The 25,616-nt window shown below is 43.1% G+C and overlaps 5 protein-coding genes and 1 long non-coding RNA gene across 6 annotated transcripts; 3 read left to right on the top strand and 3 right to left on the bottom strand.

The window, feature by feature from the left end:
* Positions 1–51: 51 nt before the first annotated feature.
* Positions 52–794, bottom strand: LOC135670416 (putative ripening-related protein 1). The gene has a single exon (XM_065178655.1). The coding sequence runs from the start codon at positions 714–716 to the stop codon at positions 153–155; it is 564 nt and encodes a 187-aa protein (XP_065034727.1). The 5' UTR covers positions 717–794; the 3' UTR covers positions 52–152.
* Positions 795–2,471: 1,677 nt separating this feature from the next.
* Positions 2,472–3,626, bottom strand: LOC103983403 (putative ripening-related protein 1). Its single transcript, XM_018824343.2, has one exon. It carries the CDS (start codon positions 3,603–3,605, stop codon positions 3,048–3,050), a length of 558 nt encoding a protein of 185 aa, XP_018679888.2. The 5' UTR covers positions 3,606–3,626; the 3' UTR covers positions 2,472–3,047.
* A 2,935-nt stretch (positions 3,627–6,561) lies between these two features.
* LOC103982640 (xyloglucan galactosyltransferase KATAMARI1 homolog) lies at positions 6,562–9,146 on the bottom strand. Its single transcript, XM_065178653.1, has one exon. It carries the CDS (start codon positions 8,700–8,702, stop codon positions 6,852–6,854), a length of 1,851 nt encoding a protein of 616 aa, XP_065034725.1. The 5' UTR covers positions 8,703–9,146; the 3' UTR covers positions 6,562–6,851.
* Positions 9,147–9,975: 829 nt separating this feature from the next.
* Positions 9,976–13,976, top strand: LOC103982641 (uncharacterized). The gene is made up of 3 exons (XR_671513.3): positions 9,976–10,414; positions 13,155–13,429; positions 13,531–13,976. It is a non-coding gene; the product is annotated as an uncharacterized LOC103982641 (long non-coding RNA).
* A 1,552-nt stretch (positions 13,977–15,528) lies between these two features.
* LOC103982642 (uncharacterized) lies at positions 15,529–19,876 on the top strand. The gene is made up of 2 exons (XM_009399624.3): positions 15,529–17,416; positions 19,182–19,876. Exons 1-2 carry the CDS (start codon positions 15,800–15,802, stop codon positions 19,509–19,511), a joined length of 1,947 nt encoding a protein of 648 aa, XP_009397899.2. The 5' UTR covers positions 15,529–15,799; the 3' UTR covers positions 19,512–19,876.
* A 2,527-nt stretch (positions 19,877–22,403) lies between these two features.
* Positions 22,404–25,553, top strand: LOC135670328 (hypothetical protein At1g04090-like). Its single transcript, XM_065178651.1, has 2 exons — positions 22,404–22,708; positions 23,637–25,553. Exons 1-2 carry the CDS (start codon positions 22,600–22,602, stop codon positions 25,220–25,222), a joined length of 1,695 nt encoding a protein of 564 aa, XP_065034723.1. The 5' UTR covers positions 22,404–22,599; the 3' UTR covers positions 25,223–25,553.
* The last annotated feature ends 63 nt before the right edge of the window (positions 25,554–25,616 follow it).

Here is a 25,616-nt window from a genome sequence, read left to right as displayed (position 1 = left end):
TGAAATGATAAGATTTATGAGACACATCATAGATTCTTGCATAGATTTAGCTGACAGCAAGCTCTGTTCGGCTGCTTTATTCGTACGATTATGGAATAGGAATGAATACATGCTTAGGGGTGCACTGGAATCCTAATCCACCAGCTTTCATATCATTCATCAGACCAAGTGATGTCGTAGTCTCCGATCTGCGATTCAGGGATCCCCAAAGCCTCCCACACTGCTCGAGATGCGTCGACTATGTTGGGCGCACACGGCGGCTGGAAGGCGTGCTCTTGGTCACAGCCGTGCAAGGAATCGCACTCGTCCACCACCTTGGCCAGCATGGTCTGGCCATTGGCGTTGATCTTTATGTTCTTCGAACAGCGGCTGCCGCCGTCGTACCATCCGGTGGAGAGCGCGACGACGAGCTCGTTGTCGCTGTGGTAGCTTCCGTCGCACTTGGAAGGCCCACCGCCGTCTCCACCTTCAGCGAAGCTGTTGATGGTCATGTGCGCCTGCGTTTCCCCCGTCACCGTCGGCGAGCAGCTGTAGGTGTCATACATCTGGCCGTTCACGCAGCAGTCGGCGTTGTTGTCGGTGTTACAGTCCCCGGAGACGCCGGTGATCTGCCCGTTTGGGCTGCACTGTTGGGCATAAGAGAAGTGGAGGTAGCTGCCAAGACAAACGTGTGCTACCAACACCAGGACGAGCAAAGAAGGTGGAGGAATTGCCATGGCGTCAAACTCATTCACGGTAAGCTCTCTTTTTGGTTCCGAGGAGAACTTTCATGTCCAAGGGATCGAAGCCATGGCATGCTTATATTAGCAAGAGAACACAATTGGTCTTAGCGTAATCAGGACGGCAAGTCACCACGAAGTTTCTATCTGATGCTATTGAGCGACAATCGCGGCGTCGAAGAAAGCCATGGGTTGACTTGACTCGCACAACGATGGCATTCCTTCGAAGACGCCCAATGAAGTTTGGGCTCAGAAACGGTGACGGCAGTGAGTGATCACTGAGATTATTTTTCTTTCCTACTAATATCTATTAATCTCCCATAAGCAGCTGTGTGATGCAGATTTCACAATGTCAAACCAGTATTCGAATCATTCTGATTGCTAGGATGAGTGTTCAGTTGTCTTTGCCTTTTTCCAGATGATCTGGAATGAAAGTCGCATTAGTTCTACAAGGAAAAGTCATGAGCAGCTTCATGGAAAGCACCAGAAGAAATCTCCAGAATAGATTGTTGGAAGATGGCCATACCTCACTTTGTTTTTGCTACTACCAACATCTACAGGATGACGACTCAGTCTTGCAAAGCCATAATTAATAGAGAAGGAACATAAAGTCCCTCTCTTTGATCATTCATCTCTCTGTTTAGATTGGCTTTTCATTAGTTTTCATCACTCATCCACTTGTAGTGTTCCCCATCTGCATTTCCATGTAACATATCAAACAATCTGATTCGAGTATACCATAACAAAATATATTCTCATCTTTGTTGAACATGTGAAAGAAGCAGAGCTCAAACAAATGAACCACTCACAGGAACACAAAACATAAATATGGCAGATAACATCTGCTGCTACCTTCTGTACTTGTAGAAAAGGTCCAGTAGGTGGTGTTCTTAGAAATCCTGCAGGCCGCTCATTCAACACACACACACTTACATGGATGATAAAAGGAAAAATCACATTGAGTGCTGCCTTCATGTCGATCATCAATCAGTCTCATGGATGGCCTTCTTACGGAGGTGGATGTCGCAATAAGGTACAGACTGATTTCCTTTGTTCACTTCTCCAGGAATTCTTTATCAAGAGAAGCCAACCTTACAGATTAAGAAGAGATAGCCAACTCATAAGATAATGATAATTTATCACCGTAACACCCCTATTAGTCTCACATTGTGGACAATATTAAGATCGACTTATAAGAGTATGATGAGTGTACTACTATCAATTTCAGTTTAAGTATTTTGATCAGTGATTTAGACCAAATGAAGTTGATAGACTAGTTAACCCATCAGACTCGAGTCATGACATTTGGTATCATAGTCGACCTAGCATTTGAGCATGGTGAGGGGGCTCGATTAGGAAAGGACTAACAAATTCTCAACATTCTAATTAATTAGAGGTAAGTGCAAAGATGAAAAGGAACATGCAATTCGCTTTCGATCCTCACAAATAAAAAATATATACACATTATATTTATAAAATAACAATAAATTTTAAAAATGATATCCTATCTATATATAATAAGATATCTACAATATCCTATCATTCTTAATAAATTTTAATCATCTCATCGTTGCCTCCCTTAATATACAAAAAAACGATGACTATTCTTCTAATATCCTTAATCGTGTCACCCTACATTTGTAACTTAATTATGATCATCATTAACTTTACAAAATAATTAGAAACTATTTATGACTTTCATCATCCTTGAGAACTAATTAGAAACTACTTCATGTGATTGATGTGAATTCTCTATGAAATACATAAATATTTACTAACAAAGAAGTGTAAAATTCTTTGCTTATTCATAAATAGAACAGAGGAAGGAGAACGGCAAGCAACAATCAATCCAAACCTATTGTAAAAGGTGTCAAGACAAAGGCAGAAATATTGACTATCGCTATTTGACCAATCACAACTCAAAAGCCTGCAAGCAAATTACCGAAAGGGAAGACAGACAAAGATTGGTTTTATCTCTATTGTTCCAAGGAATGATCAGTGATATGCAACGGGAGATACATAATATCTCATGAATTGAATTATAATATTTTGAGAACTAAATTGTAATTTCATAAAAATTGCATTGTAAAATAATCGTAACTTCTTATACTATATTAGAATCTATATATCTTAAAATTTCATGGTTAATGATGTGATGATCTGTTCAATTCATGCTCTTTGGATGCATGAGTTTGACACATACAAGCTATAGATCAGTCACATAGATGCGAAGAAGCTAAATACCAAAGCAGTATCGAAAAGTATTCACTTGCATGCGTGCTGCAGCAGCACATGATGCATCTACCCGATGGTTGCATGCGCCACCCGTCATGCATCAGACCAGGTAAGGTCGTAATCCCCAACCTGGGCCTCCGGGATCGCCAACGCCGTCCGCACGGCCGGAGACGCAACGATCACGTTGTTGGAGCACGGCGGGTAACTCTGGTCGGCTTCGCAACCGTAAACAGAGTCGCACTCGTCGACCACCTTCGCCAGCACAGACCTGCCGTTGCCGCTGATCCTGATGCTCCTGTTGCAGCGGCTGCCGTCGTCGTACCATCCCGTCGACAAGGACGCCAGCATCTGGTCGTCGCTATGGTAGCGGCCGTCGCACTCCGCGGGGCCTCCGCCGTCCCCGCCTTTCGCGAAGCTGGCGATGGTCATGTGGGCGGGCGTGTCTCCGGTCACCGGCGGCGAACACTGGTACTGGGGGTACAGCTCGCCTTCTTTGCAGCAATCCGAAGGGTCCTGGGTGGTGCAGTTGCGGGAATTGCCGCGGACGTAGCCGCTGGGCGTGCACGGGGGTTCCGTGAGCGGGTAGCGAGAGCAGTAATTGCCGGCGCACACATGCAAAACTATAGCTAGTGAAGCCATAGAACTCTCCATCTCTACTCCGATCAAACTTTGGCGTCATGCTCAACAAATATGACGACTTCCTCACCATCAATCGAATCAAGTGTTGGGAAAAGTCAGCGATGGCTGTTTTAGTGCAACACGCAAGTAGGACGGATTCTCTGCATCAAAGGTTGCAGGTTGACAAACACTGATACGTCCCATGAATTCTCGTGTGAACTTTAGACATATACATCGAATAGTTTACGATTCAAGACAACAACTGTGTGGTAAACGTTGAAACGGCAACGATCAAGAGAAAAATCCAAGTTAAGATTTTATGAATCTGACTCCTGATTTAACATAGCAACTGTTATGGTAAATAACTTTTTTAGCCGTGGCCTCGAGGGCGACGCGACTCGTTCGAGAGGTCCGAATGGTGAGGATCTCGCGCGGCGTGCTTCGGGTCCCTCTTGTGGCCGGTCGCGATGATCTGGACGTCCCGTAGGGGAGAGTTCTGCTGCAGCGTCGGGGAAGAGGCAACCTCCTCTCGCACCTGTATACTGGTCGGGTCGGAAGCTCGGCCCGACCCCTCCGACGATCAAGTTAGATGACGTGAAGAGGGTTGTGGAAGAGGGAGTGCTTATGTGTGTCAGTTGAATCCCCATTCGTTTAGAACCCTGGGGTATTTGTAGTTGGGTTTGATGTTACCTGATGTGTCTGTCTGTAGGGGCAGGACAGTATCTCTCGTGGCGTCTGACATGGCCACTGGGATTGTGTGGAGAACCGAAATGTCGCAGGGTATGGGCGAGGGTCGATCGTCGTCCTTCTCTGCCTCGGTCAAGCGCGCGGGGTCAGGCGACGATGAAGTCGTTGGCTGAGAGCTGGTGACGTTGGCGCATGTCGAGTCGACGTTAATGCTTGCTTTCTTCGGGCAGCGCATCCACCTGGCGTGGCTGACGTCGTGGCGCGTCACGTCACCATTTTTGCCCCTATGAGCAACAATCAATGCCAAATTCATATTTGGGTGCTGACTTGAAACCATACATTTAGATTACGCAGAATCGTCTAATAAATTTGTCCACATAGAATGCCATAAAATTGTACATAAAATCAGAAATTTTAAATTTCTGAAGAGTAAAAGTATAAATTTCCGTAGGATATATAATAGAAATTTTCTGAAGCGTAGAATTATCAAAAGAACATAAATTAAATCTAAATGAATTTACAAAGGTAAAAGTATAATTTCAGTATGAAACCTAAAATGGGCCTGTGCTAGCTGTCGTGCATAGTCATCCCCTGCATGTGGCATCACAACTGTCGTCCGCGGTCACTGCACGAGGTGCAATCGTTGGTTGCACAAGGCGTTGCTATCGCTACGCGACGCACGACTACTGCCACCTGCCCGTGGCCTCCTCGACCACTCGTCATGTTGCACCACTGTGCCTGTGCATCCTCCTATGTAGATGTTGGGAACCATGACCTTTAGTATCCGGTTAATATCGTAATGGCTAACAAACACTACCGTAGTAGTGCTGCTATAATCGTCGTTGGCAGCAATAGTGCTGACAAATGGATTTAAAGTATTTAATTTCATAACTATGACTCTAATATCAATTGTAAACATAAAAATTATTATTATTTTATTATATAAAAAATTTTAATATCAAAATCTGAAATCTAATAATAATAGATCTAAATTTATGATATGTATATTTTGATGATTCTTAAAAAACTTTTATATGATTCGTAAGTAAAACATTATCGAAAGTTACATGAAAAATTAGATTTATATTCTTCTTTCTTTCTATTATTCACAAGACCACTACAAAATATAAATTTAGGGATAAAAAAAAAAGAATATCTATAATCTCTTAATAATATGAGATGGTCTACGATAAGTAATTACGAGAGTCCCTTAGATTATCTTAAAAAAAAAACTTATAATAAGACTTTTTTTTTTCTATAGATCGATAATCATAATCAAAATATATTACTTAATTAGATAAGCTCACTTACATAATCTAACACTTAAGCATCTTCTGCTGCTGTCCCACCCGATGGACAAGGCCACCAGCATCTCGTAATTTTGCTTTTGCTTATAAATATAAGCCGGGGTGGGGGTGAGCGCTCAACCATTTTGGTTTAATTGGTGCCTGTTTGCCTTTAATTCAAAATATCTTCTTTAATAGGTTTCTTAAAGAGGATAAATATTTTTTAATTACAGTAATATATTAATTATTAAGGTCTTGAAATGATAATATTTATGAGACACATCATAGATTCTTGCATAAATTTAGCTTCAGAAAGCTTTGTTCGGCTGCTTTATTCGTACGATTATGGCATAGGAATACATGCTTAGGGGTGCATAGGAATACTAATACACCTGCTTTCATATCATTCATCAGACCAAGTGATGCCGTCGTCTCCGATCTGCGATTCAGGGATCCCCAAAGCCTCCCACACTGCTCGGGATGCGTCGACTATGTCGGGCGCACACGGCGGCTGGAAGGCGTGCTCTTGGTCACAGCCGTGCAAGGAATCGCATTCGTCCATCACCTTGGCCAGCACGGTCTGGCCATTGGCGTTGATCTTTATGTTCTTCGAACAGCGGCTGCCGTCGTCGCACCATCCCGTCGACAAGGACGCCAACATCTGGTCGTCGCCGTGGTAGCAACCGTCGCGGGGTCTCCGCCGTCCCCGCCTTGCGCGAAGCTGGCGATGGTCATGTGGGCGGGCGTGTCTCCGGTCACCGGCGGCGAACACTGGTACTGGGGGTACAGCTCGCCTTCTTTGCAGCAATCCGAAGAGTCCTGCGTGGTGCAGCTGCGGGAATTGCCGCGGACGTAGCCGCCGAGCGTGCACGGGGGTTCCATGAGCTGGTAGCGAGAGCAGTAATTGCCGGCGCACACATGCAAAACTATAGCTAGTGAAGCCAGAGAACTCTCTCCATCTCTACTCCGATCAAACTTTGGGGTCATGCTCAACAAATATGACGACTTCCTCACCATAACAAGAAATAAATTCATGATATTCTTATCTTTGTTGAACATGTAAAAGCAGAGCTCAAACAAATGAACCACTGACAGGAACACAAAACATAAATATGGCAGATAATTTCTGCAGCTACCTTCTATACTCGTAGAACAGGTTCAGCAGGTGTTCTTAGAAATCTGCAGGCAGCTCATTCAACACACTTATATGGATGACAAACAATTCGCATAGTGCGTGCTGCCTTCATGTATATCTCAAGCAGTTTCAAGTGCTGGCCTTCTGATCCAGGTGACTCTCACATGAAGGTCAATACTGATTCCTTTGTTCGCTTCTCCAAGAATTCTTAGCAGTTGTAGCAGAAGAACCACCAGAATCACCGTTCCCATCCTTTGGTTTGGAGAAGAATGGATCCCACTCGTGTGCCCCAACTGTTCTCTGCCCTTCCTCCAACAAAACATACTTCCAACTGTTCTCCTCAATAAAATCCTTGTCCTCATTGTCCTCCATTATGTCCCTCCTTAGCTTGGTTACTTTGTCGACGATTGCCGCGACAGACACATCAAAGGCGTCCTTCAGAGTCTCCAGTCTAGACCGAGGATCCGCATATATAAGCCCCGGTATCAGACTTATGACCTTCTCCCTCATGACCTTAACAACAGCTGGAGGAATTCGCTTTAGTTTTTCTTCGATGCTTACATTCCTCTTTCGAACGTCATCCTCTGGAATGAACACCGAGTATGTCGAGTAGTTCCTCGGAAGATGCCAAGTGTACTGTACATAGGCCGAGCCAGGATGGAAGAAAACGGGGATGCAACCGGCCAACATGGAGTCGAAGGCCGACCTTCTTGTATAGGAATCACCCTGAGGTTGCAAGCAGAACAAAGAGCTCTGAAACATCTGCATTATGCTGCTAGGCGAGTGGCACTTGCTCTCTCCGAAGTCACACTCCAGCAGCTTGCAGACCTTGGACTTCCTGCACTGGTCTATGATCTGCCCTCTGATAGATTTCGGGTTGTCGTGGCGAGGTGCCCCTGCAAACGAGAAGAGATGCTTCCGCTCCAGCTTCCGCATCCGCTCCTGCCAGACGAAAACATCAGCATCCTTTGCAGGGTGGAAGTAAGTGGGATATGGAATCGCGAAATCGTTCGCGTTCCATGGGCTCGACTCCACGACCAGCATGGACATGTTCTTGGCAGCCGGCAAAAACAGCAGTTTGCTGCCCCAGTCGGAATCCGAATCCGTCAATCTCCTGAAGTCCCAGGTGATTCTTCCGGCCACCAAGAAATGGTCTCTCCCGCCCATCACACTCCACTCCGGCCTCTTCATGAGCCAATCCACCAAATCAAGGGACGCTGCATCCCTCACCGAGGTGTTGTACCCCCATAGGTACCGCGATATGTCGAAGCCGGCGTAGAACGGCACGAAGATTGCGGCGGCGATGGACGAGTCGTTGGTCAAGCACTCGTACTGCTTCATTCGGTTGCCGAAGATCACGTCCACGGCGAACTGGTTGGTGGCGTACCACCCGGTGTTGGAGAAGACGCCTTCTGCGTTCTCCAGGGGCGGCCCGAGGCCGGCGTTGCTGGTGAACTTGCACATGTTTGTCCAAAGGCTCAGCTTTCTGCAGTCCTTGAGCATGTCGTCGTTGAACCGCGGAGGGAGGTCGTGGACGAAGATGTACCTCCCGCCGCAAGGGTCGCTCTTGTTCTCGAGCGTCTGGAGGGCACGGTTGAAGGGGAAGGTCTTCTGCGGCGATCGATGGGCATCCGATGGCTTCGATTCTAGTGGCGGCGGTATCGATTTCGATGAATGCGATGGGAGTTGTCGTTTGGGAATGGTCGAATTCGAGGAGGAGGGAAGGGGATGATGCGGCGGCTCTCGACGGGCGTCCGATGGCTTCGATGCTATCGGGGGCTTCAATTTCGATGAATGCGATGCGCGCGATTCATTAGAAGGCGTGCTGTCTACTACAAAATGTTGATGGGAATTGGACGGGAACGAGGAGGAGAAGGAAAGGGTTTGCTCCGGCGGACTCATCGGGCTACTGCGACGGAGCACGGCGAAATGGAAATAAAAGATAATGATCCAGAACAAGGCGCAAAGGGTGGCGAGCAAGCGGAGCCGCGGCTGCTGGGGCTTACCACTGGCCTTCTCCATCTCCTTGTGGTGGGTGGATGCCGTCGGCCACTGCTATTTCATGGGGTTCTAACCAAACAACACTTGGCCGACATGCAAAGGCAATCTCCAAAACTGGGAACCAGGATGGATCCTCATGTTCCAATCTTCAAACCTCCAAGAAAGATCAAGGCTTGGATGTGATTCCGAATTCCAATCCTTGTCACTTCAATCACCACCACGACAAAACTCGATTCCCCGCTGGAGCCACCACAACAGCGCCGTAACGCTCGTAAAGTGCCCAAAAGTCCAACTTTAGCTCTGAGATCAGAACCAAGGAAGGGAAAAAACCAGCTTTTGTCGAGATTCCCGGAGGAAAGAAGGAGAAAAAGACGGATCTTGACGCCAACAAAACGTGAAGAACAAGAACAAATCAGCGAAAAAATTATGCAGAATAGAAGACGAATGTGCACCGGAGGAGGAGGTTTTGTTGTCACCGACGAGAAGCCGTCACTAGCTCTTCCCATTTATGGCGGTCCACCCCGGTATCCTCCGTCGGTGGCCGGTCGCACCAAACCGCCACGTCGGATTCTCCCAACAACGTGTCGGTTTCCGTCAGTTCACAGAACCCTCACGTAACGTCCAAATCCGTTACTTGGAAGTCGGCATTCCCGGTGGCGTAGCTTCCGTGTGCCCGTTTAATGACGCCGTTATGCCATCCCCCAAGTAACCGCCGCTGCCCGTCGGACGGGCAGCCCCACGTGGTGGGGCGCGCGTTCGCGCAAGCCGAAGCCGGCGGAAGGTGACACGTTTCAACGAGATCTGCTGTTGGACATGAAACAGTGTTTCTTCGTGGGGCGGTCATTCGATGGACACCATCGTTTTCTCGGAGTCAGTTCGTACGGTTCTCTCCCACGTCTTTTACCTACGCGGTAGCAGCCGACGCTTCCTCAGGGCTCCGGGCCCACAGTTACTTGCTGTTCAACTTGCGGATAATTATTCCGGGTACGGGACACAGGTAGCTGATATTTATTTCTCATTATTGTATGCTCGTGGGGTCTCAAAAGCTTCGAGAAATGGCGAAGAACTCAATTCATTATGGTTGGGCCCAATTCCCACCTACCAGAATTGTTACTAAGTATCCCGACATAGTACAGCCGTAAACGATTCTTATTTATACTGTCCTGATTCGATATTTATAATAAATAGAAATATTATATATCAATTATGACCGATGCCGCCGACTTAAATGGATCCATTAATATGGATTTGGGTACATCTCATCTTCTTCCTCTCGACGTGACTCCACCGAGCAGTGATCCGACCAAGCATAATGCGACTGGCACTTTGGTCGGACCAGTCAATCGATAATGTCAAATATTATTGCGTGTTATGATCTTTACTATGTTTCTTTCCGTTATTACTAGTATCATGGTTTCATAACCATATAATGATAGATGGCCTTGGAGAATTCATCACGGAGATTATTATGTCTGCGTCAAACATAATGGGAGAACGTGGAGCGGTGGATCGCAACACTTGCCATGTCCAAACAAGAGTCGGTGCAATCATTCAGGAACAAGTGGGTCACAAGATTGCAAATCAAACTCGAACTCGATCAAACCGTGTAAATCGCGAACCGAGGTCCGTTTCCGACATCCGGCAAAGGCGGACGGAGAGTAAGACGAAGGAAGCAGGGAAGAGGAGTTGCAGTGCTCGATCGAAGGTAGCTATCGATCGGATCGCGGGATGTGGTAAGGCTCACTTTGCCCTTTCGCCTTGTTTCTGAACCATTATGTTGCCCATTTTGGTAGCCCTAAATCTTCTGTTGATCAATCGAAGTACGATTTCCGATTCGTTTGTGTTTTTGGTGGGACCTTGGGGTATGTATGCGCATTTGAAAGCCTTGTCTGCTGCTGATCTGCTTGAGTTACGCGTTTCGCATCTGAATTATAGTTCTTTACTATGATTTGAAGGTCTTTTTCATTGCTAAACTGTGTAGGGTGTAATAGTATGACGGTTGTCGATGTCCGTTGATCTTTGTAAGAGAATCCACATGGAGTTGCTAACTTTGTTTCTTGATCTATGATTTTTGTTCCTGGATGGGAGGCAATTATCTATGGTTTTCGTTCCCGAATATGTTAAGAAACATGTATTTAAATTCATATAGCATTGTCAAAGGGCATCTGAATTAATGTCATATACATTGATTATATAGAGCACTGGTGTTCCATCTATGAGTTTTTGCACAATTCCTACTCAGGATTCAGTTTAGCCATATTCTGGAACTTCAAAACCCCATAGGATTTCCAAGGGTTCTAGAAGTCCTAATTTTGTGGGGGAAGGACTGTTATGTATTAGAAGATAAAGGTTAAGATATGAGCTTTACTAATATGAAGTAAACATCAGCATACCACTTTCTTTTTATATTTTTTTGTTTTCTCTGTCATCTCATGTCTCCATTCTCTGTATTCTCTCTTTGAATTTTCTACTGTTTTTCTCTATTATATTAACACCTTTTCCTGCTGTGAAAACCAAAAACTGTCATGTAGGACTGGAAATTTGGAGTTCTAGGGGGAAAAAAATGACTTTGATCTGATTCAAAATACTTCCACATATTCGATACTTCATCCTGCACTTCTGTTGCTACTCTATTGAGACTGATTTGAACCCTTCATATGAATCTGAAATTTATCCAACCGGAAGAAATAACAAACATATTCAGACACTCAGCGCAGAATTGGAAGATTGAGATGAACAATGAAAGAATTACAAAGTGGAGTATGAGTTTGTTGCAATTAATATGTTATGTTTCACTCTTATTAAGTCTCAGAAGTCAAAAGTTAATTGAAGTTAAATCTGGCATGAAACTTGTGACTTAAGGAAATAAGTCAAAAGGAAATATTATATTTACTCTCTTCAGTATTTTCACTTATTCTCTTTTACAGTAAAGCTCTTCTGGTCTTTCCTGCTATAACAAAAAAAACCCTGCTGCATAGCACCAAAATCTGGGAACAGCCAGTCTGCTGTTGGAATCTGATTTGAAACTGTATTTTCGGCTTGAACTTGATATGTTTATGTTCCTTGATATTGAATGATATGACCAACTTACTGGGCTCATGCACAATCAAATTGGTTAGTTGCTCATCTGATTTTGTGTAGTTGTCCTCCTGAAACTCATTTTTATACAAATGAATTATCAAGTTCTTAATATGTACACTCCCTGATAAATGGAACATTGACCTCATCGACCAACATAAGTTCCAGCATTTGCTTATGGTGACCTTTAAGGACATTGTTGATTCTCGCTGACGCTATGTCAGATGGTAAAGAGAAGTTTATAGATGCATCACCAAGTAGTTCTTTCAGCACCACAACATTTTGCAAATGTAAAAAAGATTTACAGAAAACACATGAATGTTGTGCTTCAGCCTTTTGTTTTGACTGTCTTTCTTTACTGGTCAGAATGCGCTCTAGATGTATGACAATGCATTACTGATGGAATTTCATTCTCATAATAGCGTATACTACTCTTTTTTGCTGAGCTGTAAGCCTTAATCAAATTATCTTACAGTATAATTGGTGACAATTGCTTCGCAAGTACTCAAGGTGGGTCAAAGTAGTTCTTGATTTTACAATTTACAAAGATAGGACTCCTATGAATTCAGTGTCAGATAAAATCAACGGCCGAAGGATTCTTGATAAGCCATTGATGCATACAGAGAGATGACACCTTGCATATTGCTGATTTCATCTTTAGGCATTGTACTAGTGAGGAACAAACATGCTGATAGGCATGCAAAGACAACCAGAATCCCTAAAATCAACATATTTTGTTCAACTATACACACCAATATGTGAAACCTACTCAAAGCCTGACTTTAGATGGGTTATTCTAAGATGAAACCAAGTTTGATTCACAGCTGCTTTGAATGACGATGCCAATACTCTCTGTAGTATCAAATTCCTTGGATGGTATGGTGTTAACAAAGCATTTATTTCTGTACCAAAGCTTTTTGTGCTTTTATGAGTTACATTGTTTTTGAATCTCATCAAGACTTCTTGAGCTTTAACGGAAGCATTCATGAAATATCTGGAAGGTGGCATTTCTCATGCATGTTTAATTATTGTTTCTATCCCTGTTTCATCTGATATGAGATCAGACCATGTAGCATCTTGGAAATTATTAGTCCCTTTGGTGTTACAATTTTGAACGACTTTTGTGTTAAAATTTTGTGTTCGACAACATTTTTCAAACCTCCTCTTCTATAATCGTTACTACCATATTTTAGCTTATTAGCTTAGAAAAATGCACGTTGGTCAGTGTGCATTTTTCTTTTGCACAGATCCTGTTTATATTGACTGATTTGACAATTTGGTGCCCAGTTATCATTTCTTTTGTCATCAACCAATGCCTATGGAACCACTTGTGGAATGTTCATTATTAATTTGATTACACTATTGATTTGATCATTTCTTTTTGTGGTCCAACAGGGAGCAATATTGAAGAATTTTTTGACTCACCAGAATTTTGTATAACTGGACCACATATGCGTTGACATTGACCATGTCACATTTTAGGATGAACTTGGAGAAGGACATATGCAAAAATATCCTCATAGACTATGTTTTTTTATGGAGAGTCTATGGTCCTAAGGCAATGAAAAGCTCATGATGGATCTCCACTTTGTTGTATCTATTCGAACATTCTCTGGCTTCTTCCATGACCAATCCATCCATCGCATGGAAACAACTGAAGCTGGATGCAAGTGAGAGTCATGTGCTATCATTCATTTGGCTGGAGCTTTTGGTTCCTTTTCTTCCTTTTCTAACTTGTACCAACTCTGTTAGTTGTTTCTCAATACTGCAGGTTGATACAACGAATACTGGGATCAATACAGACGAGGAGAGATCAAATGTCCAATTTGCCTCTGAGAAAACAAGTGCATTCCAGGTAAATGTTGTGGACAAAGTAGGCAGCTGCAGGGCGTTCATGAGGTTGAGAATCATTCTGTATGCTTGTCCATCTAACAACACATGCATTTCTGGGAGAGGTTTAAACAGGTTTGGCGATCCTTCCAAGTTCAAATGCTCAAAATGGAGTCATTCATTACCACAAGCACTAGGTGTGCAAAGAAAGGATCATCGATTTGCAGAAGTGGGACCAATGATTGTTGTGGTGATTGAGCTAGCAAGTAGTGAACCCTCCTCATGTGGCAGGCACTTTGATGCCTCATCACCTATCCTTAAATATACTAGATAAATGAAGGTTTGCATGGTTATTGACATAGATTATAAAAGCGCACTGGTGCAGCACACAGAGCAGTCAAATCCTTGGATGGAGAGGGGGGGTGGGAATTAGGGCATCTTTGACTCCCCATAAAGGACCTCCTTCTTTCCCCTCTCATTGCCATTCCCAACAACAGTGACAGCTTTTATCATCGTCTCCTTCTCAGGGTGGGCATCCACCACCCCCTCCCATGCGAGGACAATGAAACCAAAAGCTTAAACAATCCCCCAACCATATGATTAGTAATGAGGGTCCCCAGCCTAACCCCCACTTGGATCTTGGAATACACAAGAGAGAGCAGTGGTCCCTTGGCCTTGTTCTTGTTTTAATGTGTTGATGAGTGGATTAAAATTAGTGGGACTTGGATCTAGTGGAAAGCTACATTGACCCTGGGCTTGCTCACTCAATCTTATTATTATTAGTATTATTATTATAGGTTTTAAATTGTAGTTTGATTGTTGGTCTTTACCACTCTGCATGTCCTTTAAGCCTTAAACTTGTTTGATGGTAATATTTTAGATATTTGATTTAAACTGATTGTTAGTAATTATGATTGGTAGTGTGTTAACAACATGCATGAGAGGGATAAATAGGCCAAGCGAAAGCTTTCTCTTGTGATCTCCTCATCATTTAGTTGCCCGCTCATAATGGCCCTTCACATGGCCACTGAAATATATAACACAGTGAGGGCTAGTGGTGTTTGATGCAAGAACCCCACAGCTCGTGCTGCACATGTGACCGTGGCAATCATGGACTGCAAGATGACAGACTCATCTGCCACCCACGTATATAAAATTGCAAGCGTCTTCTCTCATCATATATCAACACCTACCGCAACAACAACAACAACAAAAGAACATTGTAATCAAATAATAACAATTATAGAACAGAGTTCGTGAGGTGTGCGACGTGAACCATTTAGCTTCCCGCCGTAGTTGTGATCTTGTCTACTACGGTCCATTACTGGGGTTTCTTCTTCGCTCACCGTCACCGACACGTCTCGGCTACGTGTCACTAACAGCGACCCAATAAGCGACGAACAAATCCGCACCGTGCAATCGTCCTCCATGATCTAAGTCGGCTCGACCGCGTTGGTGACGATGGATCATGTCGGACGTGCATATTCACGTCAATACATTTTTAATTATTTTTCATTTAATTTAAAACGTTTTAAGATTTGGTATTGAACGTACGGTGTCGTGTCAAACTCGGGTTTCTCTTCCTTGCGCGTGTTGTGTTATTGTGTCACATTCATTGGCGTCCGTCCTCCCTTCCACATCACCAAGAAAATAGCAGAGAAATAATGCCCTTCTTCCACTTCTATCTCACCAATAAAATAGCAGACAAGTCTGTGTTTGGAGGGCACTCGTCTCACCCTCTTTTTACTTTTCGTTATCTCTCAAGATCACCTTTTTATCCATATGTGGCTTCTCTCTCTGCTTTGTGTGGGGACAGCGAGAGGATGAAAATATAATAATATCTGTGTTCAAAAGATTTGAACTTTCCCCTCTTCTTTATAATTCTATAATCTTTCCTTCCATCTTGTGGTCTGTTTTCATGTGTTTTCCTTCCGGTCTTATGGATATGTATACACGTATGAATACACGCAAAATACATAATTTTTCTGGAAAGAAAAGCCCGTATAGAGGCGCTTGTCTGCTCTGGTATTGCACACATCAGACCTCCTCCTCTTCTGTCCGCTGTTCTATCTCTTGTTCTTGCGGTCTCCAAATTTGAGCTGAAAAAGATCTAAAAATCTCTTTTTGATATCGATTTCCCTCTTCTTGATGCTTCCGCTTTCTTGAGAATCGATCGGTTTGGGCAACCCCGCTGAAGAAGAAGGATTGTGATGGCTGGCGTGGATCCGACCAAGTACGCGCACAGCCCGGCGCACGAGGCCGTGCTCGCCCGCGACTACGCCGGCCTCAAGCGCGTGCTCGCGGAGCTGCCGCGCCTGGTGGAGCCCTTGTCGATCGTCACCGAGGCGGCGGCGGTCGCGGAGGAGGAGAAGGCGGACGCCATCTCCGCGGTCATCGACCGCCGCGACGTCCCCGGTCGGGAGACGCCACTCCACCTCGCGGTACGCCTCGGCGACGCCGCCGCTGTCGAGATGCTCATGGCCGCCGGCGTCGACTGGAGCCTCCAGAACGAGCAGGGGTGGAGCGCGCTCCAAGAGGCCATCTGCTTCCGAGAGGAGAACCTCGCCAAGATCATCGTCCGCCACTACCAGCCCCTCGCCTGGGCCAAGTGGTGCCGCCGGCTGCCGCGGCTCGTCGCCACCATGCGCCGGATGCGGGACTTCTACATGGAGATCACCTTCCACTTCGAGAGCTCGGTGATACCCTTCATCTCCAGAATCGCCCCCTCCGACACCTACAAGATCTGGAAGCGGGGGTCCAACCTGCGTGCCGACATGACTCTGGCCGGGTTCGACGGCTTCCGGATTCAGCGCTCCGACCAGAGTGTCCTCTTCCTCGGGGATGGATCGGAGGACGGGAAGGTGTCACCGGGATCCCTGTGCATGATCTCCCACAAGGACAAGGAAGTGATGAACGCTTTGGACGGAGCGGGCACGCCGGCCACCGAGGCGGAAGTCCAGCAAGAAGTTGCCGCGATGTCCCAGACGAACATCTTCCGACCGGGAATCGACGTCACGCAGGCAGTGCTACTTCCTCAGTTGACATGGAGGAGGCAGGAGAGGTCGGAATTGGTTGGGTCGTGGAAAGCAAAGGTGTATGACATGCATCACGTCGTTGTGAGCGTGAAGTCCCGGCAGGTGCCCGGGGCGATGACGGACGAAGAGTTCCTCTCGACCTGCAATGACAATGATACAGAGAGCGAAGCGCTCGAGGACATCTTGACGGAGGAGGAGCGGAAGCAATTGGAGAATGCCCTCAAAATGGAATCCCCTGATGAGGCCCAACATGTTCCTCGCCGTCATAGCTGCTGTGAACCGAGGCCGATGGCCATCGACGATGTTGGCAGCAGTAGTAACAGTGAGAGTAGACAGGATAGGAAAAGTTGGTTTGGTAATTGGAAAAAGAGGGGCGGTAATCACAAACAAGAAGGGCAGAAGAAAGTTGTGCCTCCAAGGAGCTCACTTTGTGTCGAGGAGAAGGTGAGTGATCTCCTTGGTGATTCTCCGTCTGGGTGCCAGAGTAGGCCTGCAAGGCATTCCATAGAGATTGTTAACAGTAACAGAGGGGACGATCTTAGGAGGGGAAGGGACAGGGATTCCAAAAGAACAGTGACGAGTTTGGAGAATGGATACCGACGCAAAGAGAGTAGCAAAGAGAGCGAATACAAAAAAGGTCTAAGGCCTGTTCTGTGGCTCTCTTCTGATTTTCCGCTTCAGACAGAAGAGCTACTGCCACTTCTTGATATTCTTGCAAACAAGGTTAAGGCAATTCGTCGTCTGAGGGATCTACTTACGACGAAGCTCCCTGCCGGAGCATTTCCGGTGAAGGTATGGGACACTGACCACATGAGTCTGGGCTTTACCATTTTTCTTATCATATTGTTTTGATATTTATCGATTCCGATGTCCTTTAAACATAAAAATGATATGTTTGGTATAGTTGCATATGTTGTTACATTTCCATTCTGTCACTTACACTTTCATAGAGTTACATTTCCATTCTTTCACTGACATTAAAAATTAGCTCTTGCGAGGCTAGCAGTGTCTTTTCAGTAAATGGTGCTTCGATGGCCTAATCTTCCCTCTTATTGCATTAGAGTTTTAATACCCTTGCTTGATTTTTAGGTACTAATCTTAGGAAGTTTTGTTCTAAAAACTTTAGTGAATAAACTTTTGCAATAGTGATTAGGTAACTGGGAGTGGTTTGTAGGCTTTTCTATCAGTCATGTAGCAATCTGAAGTATATTAAAACTCTCTTTCTTCTTATTTTAGTTACTGTTGACATAATGGTATGCAGATCAACTTCAGGATGCATGGCGCTTAGTTTTCATTATCAGGTTTGGAGAAGTATACTTCTCTGAAGGGAGGTCACGGATTTGATTATTTTGCTCAAACTAGACAATTAATTTCTGCAATGAGTATCATCATCTGTTGTCCTTTGGATTCTCCTTCCATGTACTCCTGTGGAAAGGGTCGAATTTTTTGAGAAAGAAATAGGAACACAATCACCTAAACCTTAAAGATGGCTTTTCTGTGCATCTGTTACTGCCATCTTTTTGTAGATCGAATTAATCTAACATGATTTATGACCTTTTGATCTTGATGACAAAAGGTCACTTTGTTACAACCTTGGAAGTTGAAATCATCTCCTCCCACAGGAAATATATCCAAAGGTTAGGTGTGTCCATATGACCTGCTTTTACTTAGCCTGACTTTTAAGGTTTCCTGTTATCCTATTTGACATGCTTATTGACTATAAATCATCCCAATGATTTATCCTTACTGTTGATGTATCTATTTCAGTGTATCTATTTCATCCTTACTGTTGACGTTTCTATTCATCCTAGTTCTTGATAAAGGGGAAACTTTGAGATAGCATTCCTTGTGTAATTTCTTCTTATTTATTGGAACAATTAGTTTTGAAATACCAGCAATCTTGCTAAATGTCAGGGTTTGGAACCTTTACAACTATAGAAACTAGAGCATCACTTGATGAAGATGGCTTTCTGTGATGCACTGTAACCTGAATGGAGAAAATAGTTGAAGTTCTTTGGTGTTAGAATGATTTTCACATTCTGTTTCTTTCTCCAAACTCTATTTGCAGATTAATGTTGGTGTAAACAATTTGCAAGACGTTTCCTCAAATTTCATGACTTTTCTTTTCACTATAGTTATTATGAGCACCCACTGAAAGTTTTTTCTTTTTTTTTCTAATGTTGAACATCGGCCACTTCATGACACCTGTTACGGTGATCAACTGCATAAGTTGCTAGAAATTAACTGGTAGCAAAACTTATAGTTGGATTTCCATTTGTTTGCTTGACAAGTAACTTTTTTCTTCATGTAAATTGCCTTGGTATTTCCTGTAAAGAGAATGGTTTAGGTGAAAGTGATTGGACTTCTTGATCATCATAAAGAGAATGATCGAGGAACAAGATCAAAATTATGTTAATTTCTAACAAGTACCTATTTGTTGTTTGGTAATCATGTTCTTATGGTGACAGTTTCGGTAGCGGCAACATGTAACTTCTCCTTTTAGAAACTTTTTGTGATTCTCGTGTGTTGTTTGAGGGTAATAGATAGATACTTGCAGGTCGCCATTCCAGTTGTTCCTACCATCCGGGTCCTGGTTACTTTCACCAAGTTCGAAGAATTGCAGCCACTGGAAGAGTTCTCAACACCTCCTTCTAGCCCCGAGAGCAACTCCCCTGAAACACTGACATCAAGCTCCTGGATTCAATGGATAAAGGCACCCTATCGACAAGGTTACTCTGCAACATCAGGACCGAGTAGCCGTGTAGAAGACATACAAGATCCATTTGTGATTCCTCCTGATTATATTTGGACTACTCCTGAAGCAAAAAAGAAGAAGATACAGGAAAACAAGAGCAAGTCCAAGAAGGGAAAGGGACAGAACCAGTAGATGATTTTGCCGATGAAATTTGAACTCGGTTAATGATATGTTGTGCCGATGCTTGTGCTTCCAAGACTATCCATTTGGAAGTTACTTCATCGGCTGAAGATAGTGCCGAAAAGGATTTGAAGGCTTTGGCTAGACATGTCGTGAAGTGAATATTAGAAGTCTCCATGGGTAGTCATGTACGATATCGATCGAGGTATGCGTATAACCAGATTTGATGTGTTAAGATTTGTTGAAAGATTCTTTACCAAGCCGTTTGTCAGTACTTTTTTTTAACTAGCTGCTTCTAACCAAGTGACAAGCTTTGAATTACTTGCAATGCTTGATTGTATTATTTCTTTCAGATATTAGCTTTACCTCTTTCTTCAGATGTGTTCAACACTGTTCATACATGTTGATCAGCCATTTTGATTGCAGCTATGGTTTTGAAGCGTAGGGTGAGATTTGTTTTGTCATCTACGATGTTGTATTCTCTCTCTACCTAAACTATGAAGACTAGAAGTGATACAAGAATAATTTATGTGGTATTCTGTCACTTCAATATCACGTGGTTGACATTTTGATGTTTGATAGGTGAAGGTGATGCATTTGACTTTCAAGGTGACATAATGATTGACTCAAGCCTATGAAAATTGATAAATACAGATTTCACTAGGTCAGTCATTACCTCAAGTTCCCCGAATTCGATGTTACACGATTGCATATGTGATCTAAGGAAGTGTGAAAGCATGTCCATCATCAATCACGGCCTCAACGTAATGATCAAATATCTTAGCTATATATGCTAAGGGGACTTACCTTCTTTCGTATTTGATACTTGATTGAATTCTTCCAATCTCTTCCTAATATATTTTTAAGAGGGCTTTCGCTCTCTAATGAATTACACATTTTATATTTGGCATTTGATTGAATCTTTTAAATCCTTTACTGATCTAAGTATTAGAGGGATCTTATTTCTTGATACAGTTCTTTTTTGCAGATCCTAATCAAACTCGTTATCTCTCAACATCAAATTTATAAGAGATTTAAACTTGAATCAAGGTTGACTTTGAATTTTCTTTACACAACGAAATTTGTGCCTTAACAAGAAGAAAGATAATTTTTGTTATCTGCTGAGCTTCACATCTGTACGCCCAAAACCTGGACCAAAGCCCATCAGCACCCAATTGGCCATGCGCTTGGTTCTTGTCACCGGCAGCACCGCCGTGCATGTACGACTCTAACACCGAGCTGCGGCGACCGGCGCATCGGCTTTGACCTCGACAAACTGGACCGGAGGTGATGAGGAGCAAGACGACGGATGGAATTAAATGAAATCGCAGTTTGAGGTGGTTTAGAGGCTGATGTTTCTCATAATTATTAGGTACTAATAGGACGTATTCTTGGCTGTGGATAAATTGCTGGTGCGAAGCAGAAATCTTGTGGGATGTTGGAAGATCGAAGTTGACCCCACGAATTTTGTTCTATTATGTTTGGCCAACCGCAGCTTTTAATTGCTGAAAAGGCTGTCACTCCCAAGACGACTCTGCCTCGGTCATTGTCGAAGAGAGAAGACAACATAGATGCTGTTCGGCAGACAAATACACTCATCTTGTTGTTGGTTTTACTTGAAAGGCTTATAGTTCTATCGTATTTTTCTAAACAATATAATTATCATCTAATTTAAGAAAATCTAATTTCATTTTAGTCCTACAATAAAGGATTACTTTCTTCTTTTTAACTTATTTATATATGTCAAAAAAAATTTTAATACGATCACAACCTCTTTTGGCAAGTATATCATGAACCAACTAAATAATTTTTTTTATTTAATATATATAAATTATAAATATTTATTATAATTTATTTATTCATCAAAATAAAAGTCAAGAATAATCATAGTTTCATTGAGAAACATAGTAATATTAACTCGAAAATGAATCCAACTAATTATATCTAATAGTAAAGGAAGGTTTATTTTTTACTGAAATGAAATTCAGTATGACGTTATTAGAAAATTACTTTGAAAATAAAAAATAAAAAAAATTTAGTGAGTAAGAATCTTTATAAGTCAACTATAAAACAAAAAATGTGTCCAAAAGTAATACTCCTATAGCGCCTAACAGTAATATATCTCATTTGTCAAAGTGAAAATATGTTTTTCTCAACAACGAATGGAATAATCGATCAACCGTCATGTCCTCTCCAAAGAGAATCTTCCTGCAAAACAATATGATCATATCTAGATTTAGAGATATATATATATATATAATTAATTTATGATCAATCTATATGATATATAATAAATAATATTATTTATTATTATAAATAAATATAATAAATATTATATATATATATATATCTATATATATATAAATAAAAAGATTAAGACTGAGAAAGCTCTTGTGAGAGTAAAGGGAAATTGGGTTTCTTCTTTAGGTTTGAACAATCACAAAAAACTCAATATGATCAGTCTTAATCTTTTATTTGTAATTCTGTGAATCATTTTAATCCAAATCAGATTAATTTTTTCTTTTTTCTACTGTTTTAACAGTTTGTCATTGTGTGGTATTCCACTCAAAGGAGAGAGGTCCCAGTCTCACGTGGGCCCCGCGTCGACCACTGATCTCCTTTGGGACCCCCCCACGTGCACCCTGCTGAGACCCCAACCCCACCACTAACGTCCCCTCACGCTTTAAATAAAAGCGACTTCCGTCGACCATAAATTCTCCGCGGAGTACCATATCGTCGGGTTATCTGTTATCTTCCTCTCTCTTGTCCGTCTTATCAGGCACCCATATTCTGATCTTACGGCTCACATCTCGTCGAGGCTCGGAAACGCGTTTACATAAAATAATCCGCCAGCAAAAACTAAGTTTCCCTCGCGCCTACGCAAAGGGAAAAGCGAGGAATTCTCTGGTACCCCATCGTACCGGAACCCTAACTCTGTTGCCGAATCCGATCACTGAGGAATGGTTCGTCTTTGACGTCTCGGTCAAGAGGCGTAGCCCGCATTGGGTTGCTGGTGCTGAACCGAGGGAAATATTGATTCATTTTGGTCGCAGAGGGGGCGGACTGGGTCTTGGGGATTTGGGAGACCGACAGGGGCCAGATGTTGCAGTGGAAGTGGTTTTGTTGGAACCGAGAGGGCGCCTCCGACGCTGTCCTCCGCGACCCGGAGCCCTTCTCCCTCCCCTTCCCGATCCCCAAATGGCCCCATGGTGAGACTTTTATGGGTACTATATCAGGAAAGAAATTGAGAAAGGGTCGGCTGTTTGACGTCATGAAATCGAGATCTTATTGCTCATACTTTGGCTTTCCGGATGCCATTCCTTTTTGGTCTTTTAGTGCTCTCAATAAATTCCAAATAAATGATCTGTCTTTATTGGCACAATCTCAATTTTGGTGCTTTCTGAATTCTGCGTCAGATAATGCCTCTTGATCTTCTCTAATAATCCATGCATTTTTAGGTTTTCTCGATAATGAGCTCCAATTCTAACCGAGGTGTTCCCTCAATTAGGCCAAGGATGCTCGTCTTTGCACGCCTTTTCGACGATTTGGCATTTCTTGCGTGGTTACAATACCTTTCATTTTATGTTATGGAGAATTTAGTCTCTTTGAAGTTTGATTTATAATATGTTGTTTGATCTTTTCATCATTCTGTTTTTCTTTCGTTTATGATCATGCAGGAATGGGTTTTCATCATCGTCTACAAATTTCTCTCCTTTCTTGGATGTTTGATTCTTGTCTTCTCATTTTCCTATTTTTCTCTTTGTCTGTAGCACTGGTACTCTAACATTGTTTCTAACTATGGGATCCATATATTAATAATACTTTGATTCACTTGTGTTAGCTAAGAAAAGATGGGAAGCGATCTGCATAGAAACAACATACTGTTCCTTGTCATCAGATGCTTTGGTTTCATTGTCACCTATCATCTTATCTTGATCTCTTGTTTTCTTTTTTATTCTCGAGCAATACATCTTGACACTCTTTTTAAGGTGCGTATCATTTTCCTGCAGTGTTTTTACTGTGGTTACGGAAATTATTTTGTACAATGAATGGTTCTATGCCAATAGGTTGTGATTTGGATTTATTTGTATCTGTTAGCAAATTGTTTGTATTGTATACTGATACTTGGTTTTCCAGGTGGAGGATTTGCTAAAGGAAGTATATGCACTGGAGAATTGGAGGTTCTAAAAATTACCAAGTTCGAACGCATTTGGAGTTGTCGTCTTTCTTCCTTGGAAGAGGGCAAAGGAGCTCTTTTCTACAAACCTTCTGCAATACCAAATGGCTATTTCATCCTTGGTCATTATGCGCAGCCGTGCAACCAACCTCTACATGGTTTTGTTCTTGTGGTGAGAGAGAATGCCGATTTCCAACCGGGGTCAAGTCTACCAGCTCTTCGGGAACCACTGGATTATAAACTTGTTTGGAGTTCAAATGGCTCGGTAGAGGAGTCTCACGGTAGTTGTGGTTACTTCTGGCTTCCATTACCACCCGATGGTTATCGAGCGTTGGGCTACTTGGTCACCAGCGGACCCAACAAGCCGTCCCTCGAAGAAGTTCGATGTGTTCGATGTGATCTTACAGACGCAAGTGAGGCTCATGAGTTGATGATCGATATGGAAACAATATTTCCGTATCTCCCCTGCCAAGTTTGGAAGATGAGACCTTTTTCTCGGGGAATGCTGGGAACAGGAATTTCTGTAGGGACATTCTGTTGCAATACCGACTCGAGCTGCGCCAACATGTCGAACATTTACTGTTTAAAGAACTTGGATTCTTCTCTGAATGCAATGCCAAATCTAGAGCAGATTCATGCCCTCATCGAGCATTACGGCCCTACCCTTGTGTTCCACCCGAAAGAAGTCTATTTGCCTTCATCAGTTTCATGGTTCTTTGAGAATGGTGCTACTTTGTATAAGAAAGATGTCAAGGTGGGAGAGCATATACATGTTGACGGTTCAAACCTTCCATCGGGCGGCAAAAATGATGGAGCATACTGGATAGATCTTCCTGATGATGACAGGAATAATTTCGTCAAGAAAGGGAACATAGAAAGTGCTGAGCTTTATGTGCATGTCAAACCAGCTCTAGGAGGCTTATTCGCCGATATCGCTATGTGGATATTCTGCCCCTTCAATGGCCCTGCTACAATCAAGGTCGGGATGGCGAACTTTCCACTTAGCAAAATCGGGCAGCACGTCTGCGATTGGGAGCATTACACATTACGGATAAGCAACTTCACTGGTGAGCTTTGGAGTATATATTTCTCTCAGCACAGCGGAGGGAAGTGGATCGACGTGCCTGGCTTGGAGTTCTACGAAGGTAACAGGGCAGCTGTTTATTCCTCGAAGAGTGGGCATGCAAGCTTCCCTCATCCCGGAAACTACCTCCAGGGGTCCGAGAAGCTGGGAATCGGTGTGAGGAATGATACTGCACCGAGCATGCTACTTGTTGATTCTAGCACCAACTATCAGATCGTGGCAGCAGAGTATCTAGGAGATGCTGTGAAAGAACCATTTTGGTTGCAGTACATGCGCGAATGGGGTCCGACCGTAACCTATAATTCGAGGTCTGAGTTGAACAAGATCCTCAACCTTTTACCATACAATCTCCGTTACACGGTGGAGAATATTTTCAATAGTCTTCCAATGGAGTTATACAAAGAAGAAGGACCAACTGGCCCCAAGGAAAAGAATAACTGGGTAGGTGACGAAAGATGGTAGACTCCTTTGGTCCGGAGCTGTGTTTCTGCTCTCTGTCCTGAGATATTTTTCGCGGCACAAAAGGATATGGAGAATTTGGTTCACCACATCTTCATTGGTCTGTCCATTTCCGAATGAGAAATTAGGTACAAATGCCATCTTAGGGTGGCACCTAATGAGAGTGATGCAACCATTGTTCATAAATAATGTGTGGAAATTAGTATGATTCCAAGTTATATCTGTAAATTGTATGTCACGCCAGTCGGAATGATAAGCTGATTTGCGACCACATTGTAATATATTCTTCACTGTAATATATTTATGTGGAAGTGAAGCTATTCTTGTTTTCTCATTCTGTGTCTATGTTAATTGTCATGATGAGTTGCTCTTTCGACAACCAAAGAAAACAACGAAA

Source organism: Musa acuminata, chromosome BXJ1-4 (assembly GCF_036884655.1).
Source record: "Musa acuminata AAA Group cultivar baxijiao chromosome BXJ1-4, Cavendish_Baxijiao_AAA, whole genome shotgun sequence".
NCBI classification, from domain to species: Eukaryota; Viridiplantae; Streptophyta; class Magnoliopsida; order Zingiberales; family Musaceae; genus Musa; species Musa acuminata.
This window is presented reverse-complemented; position numbering and strand designations above follow the sequence as displayed.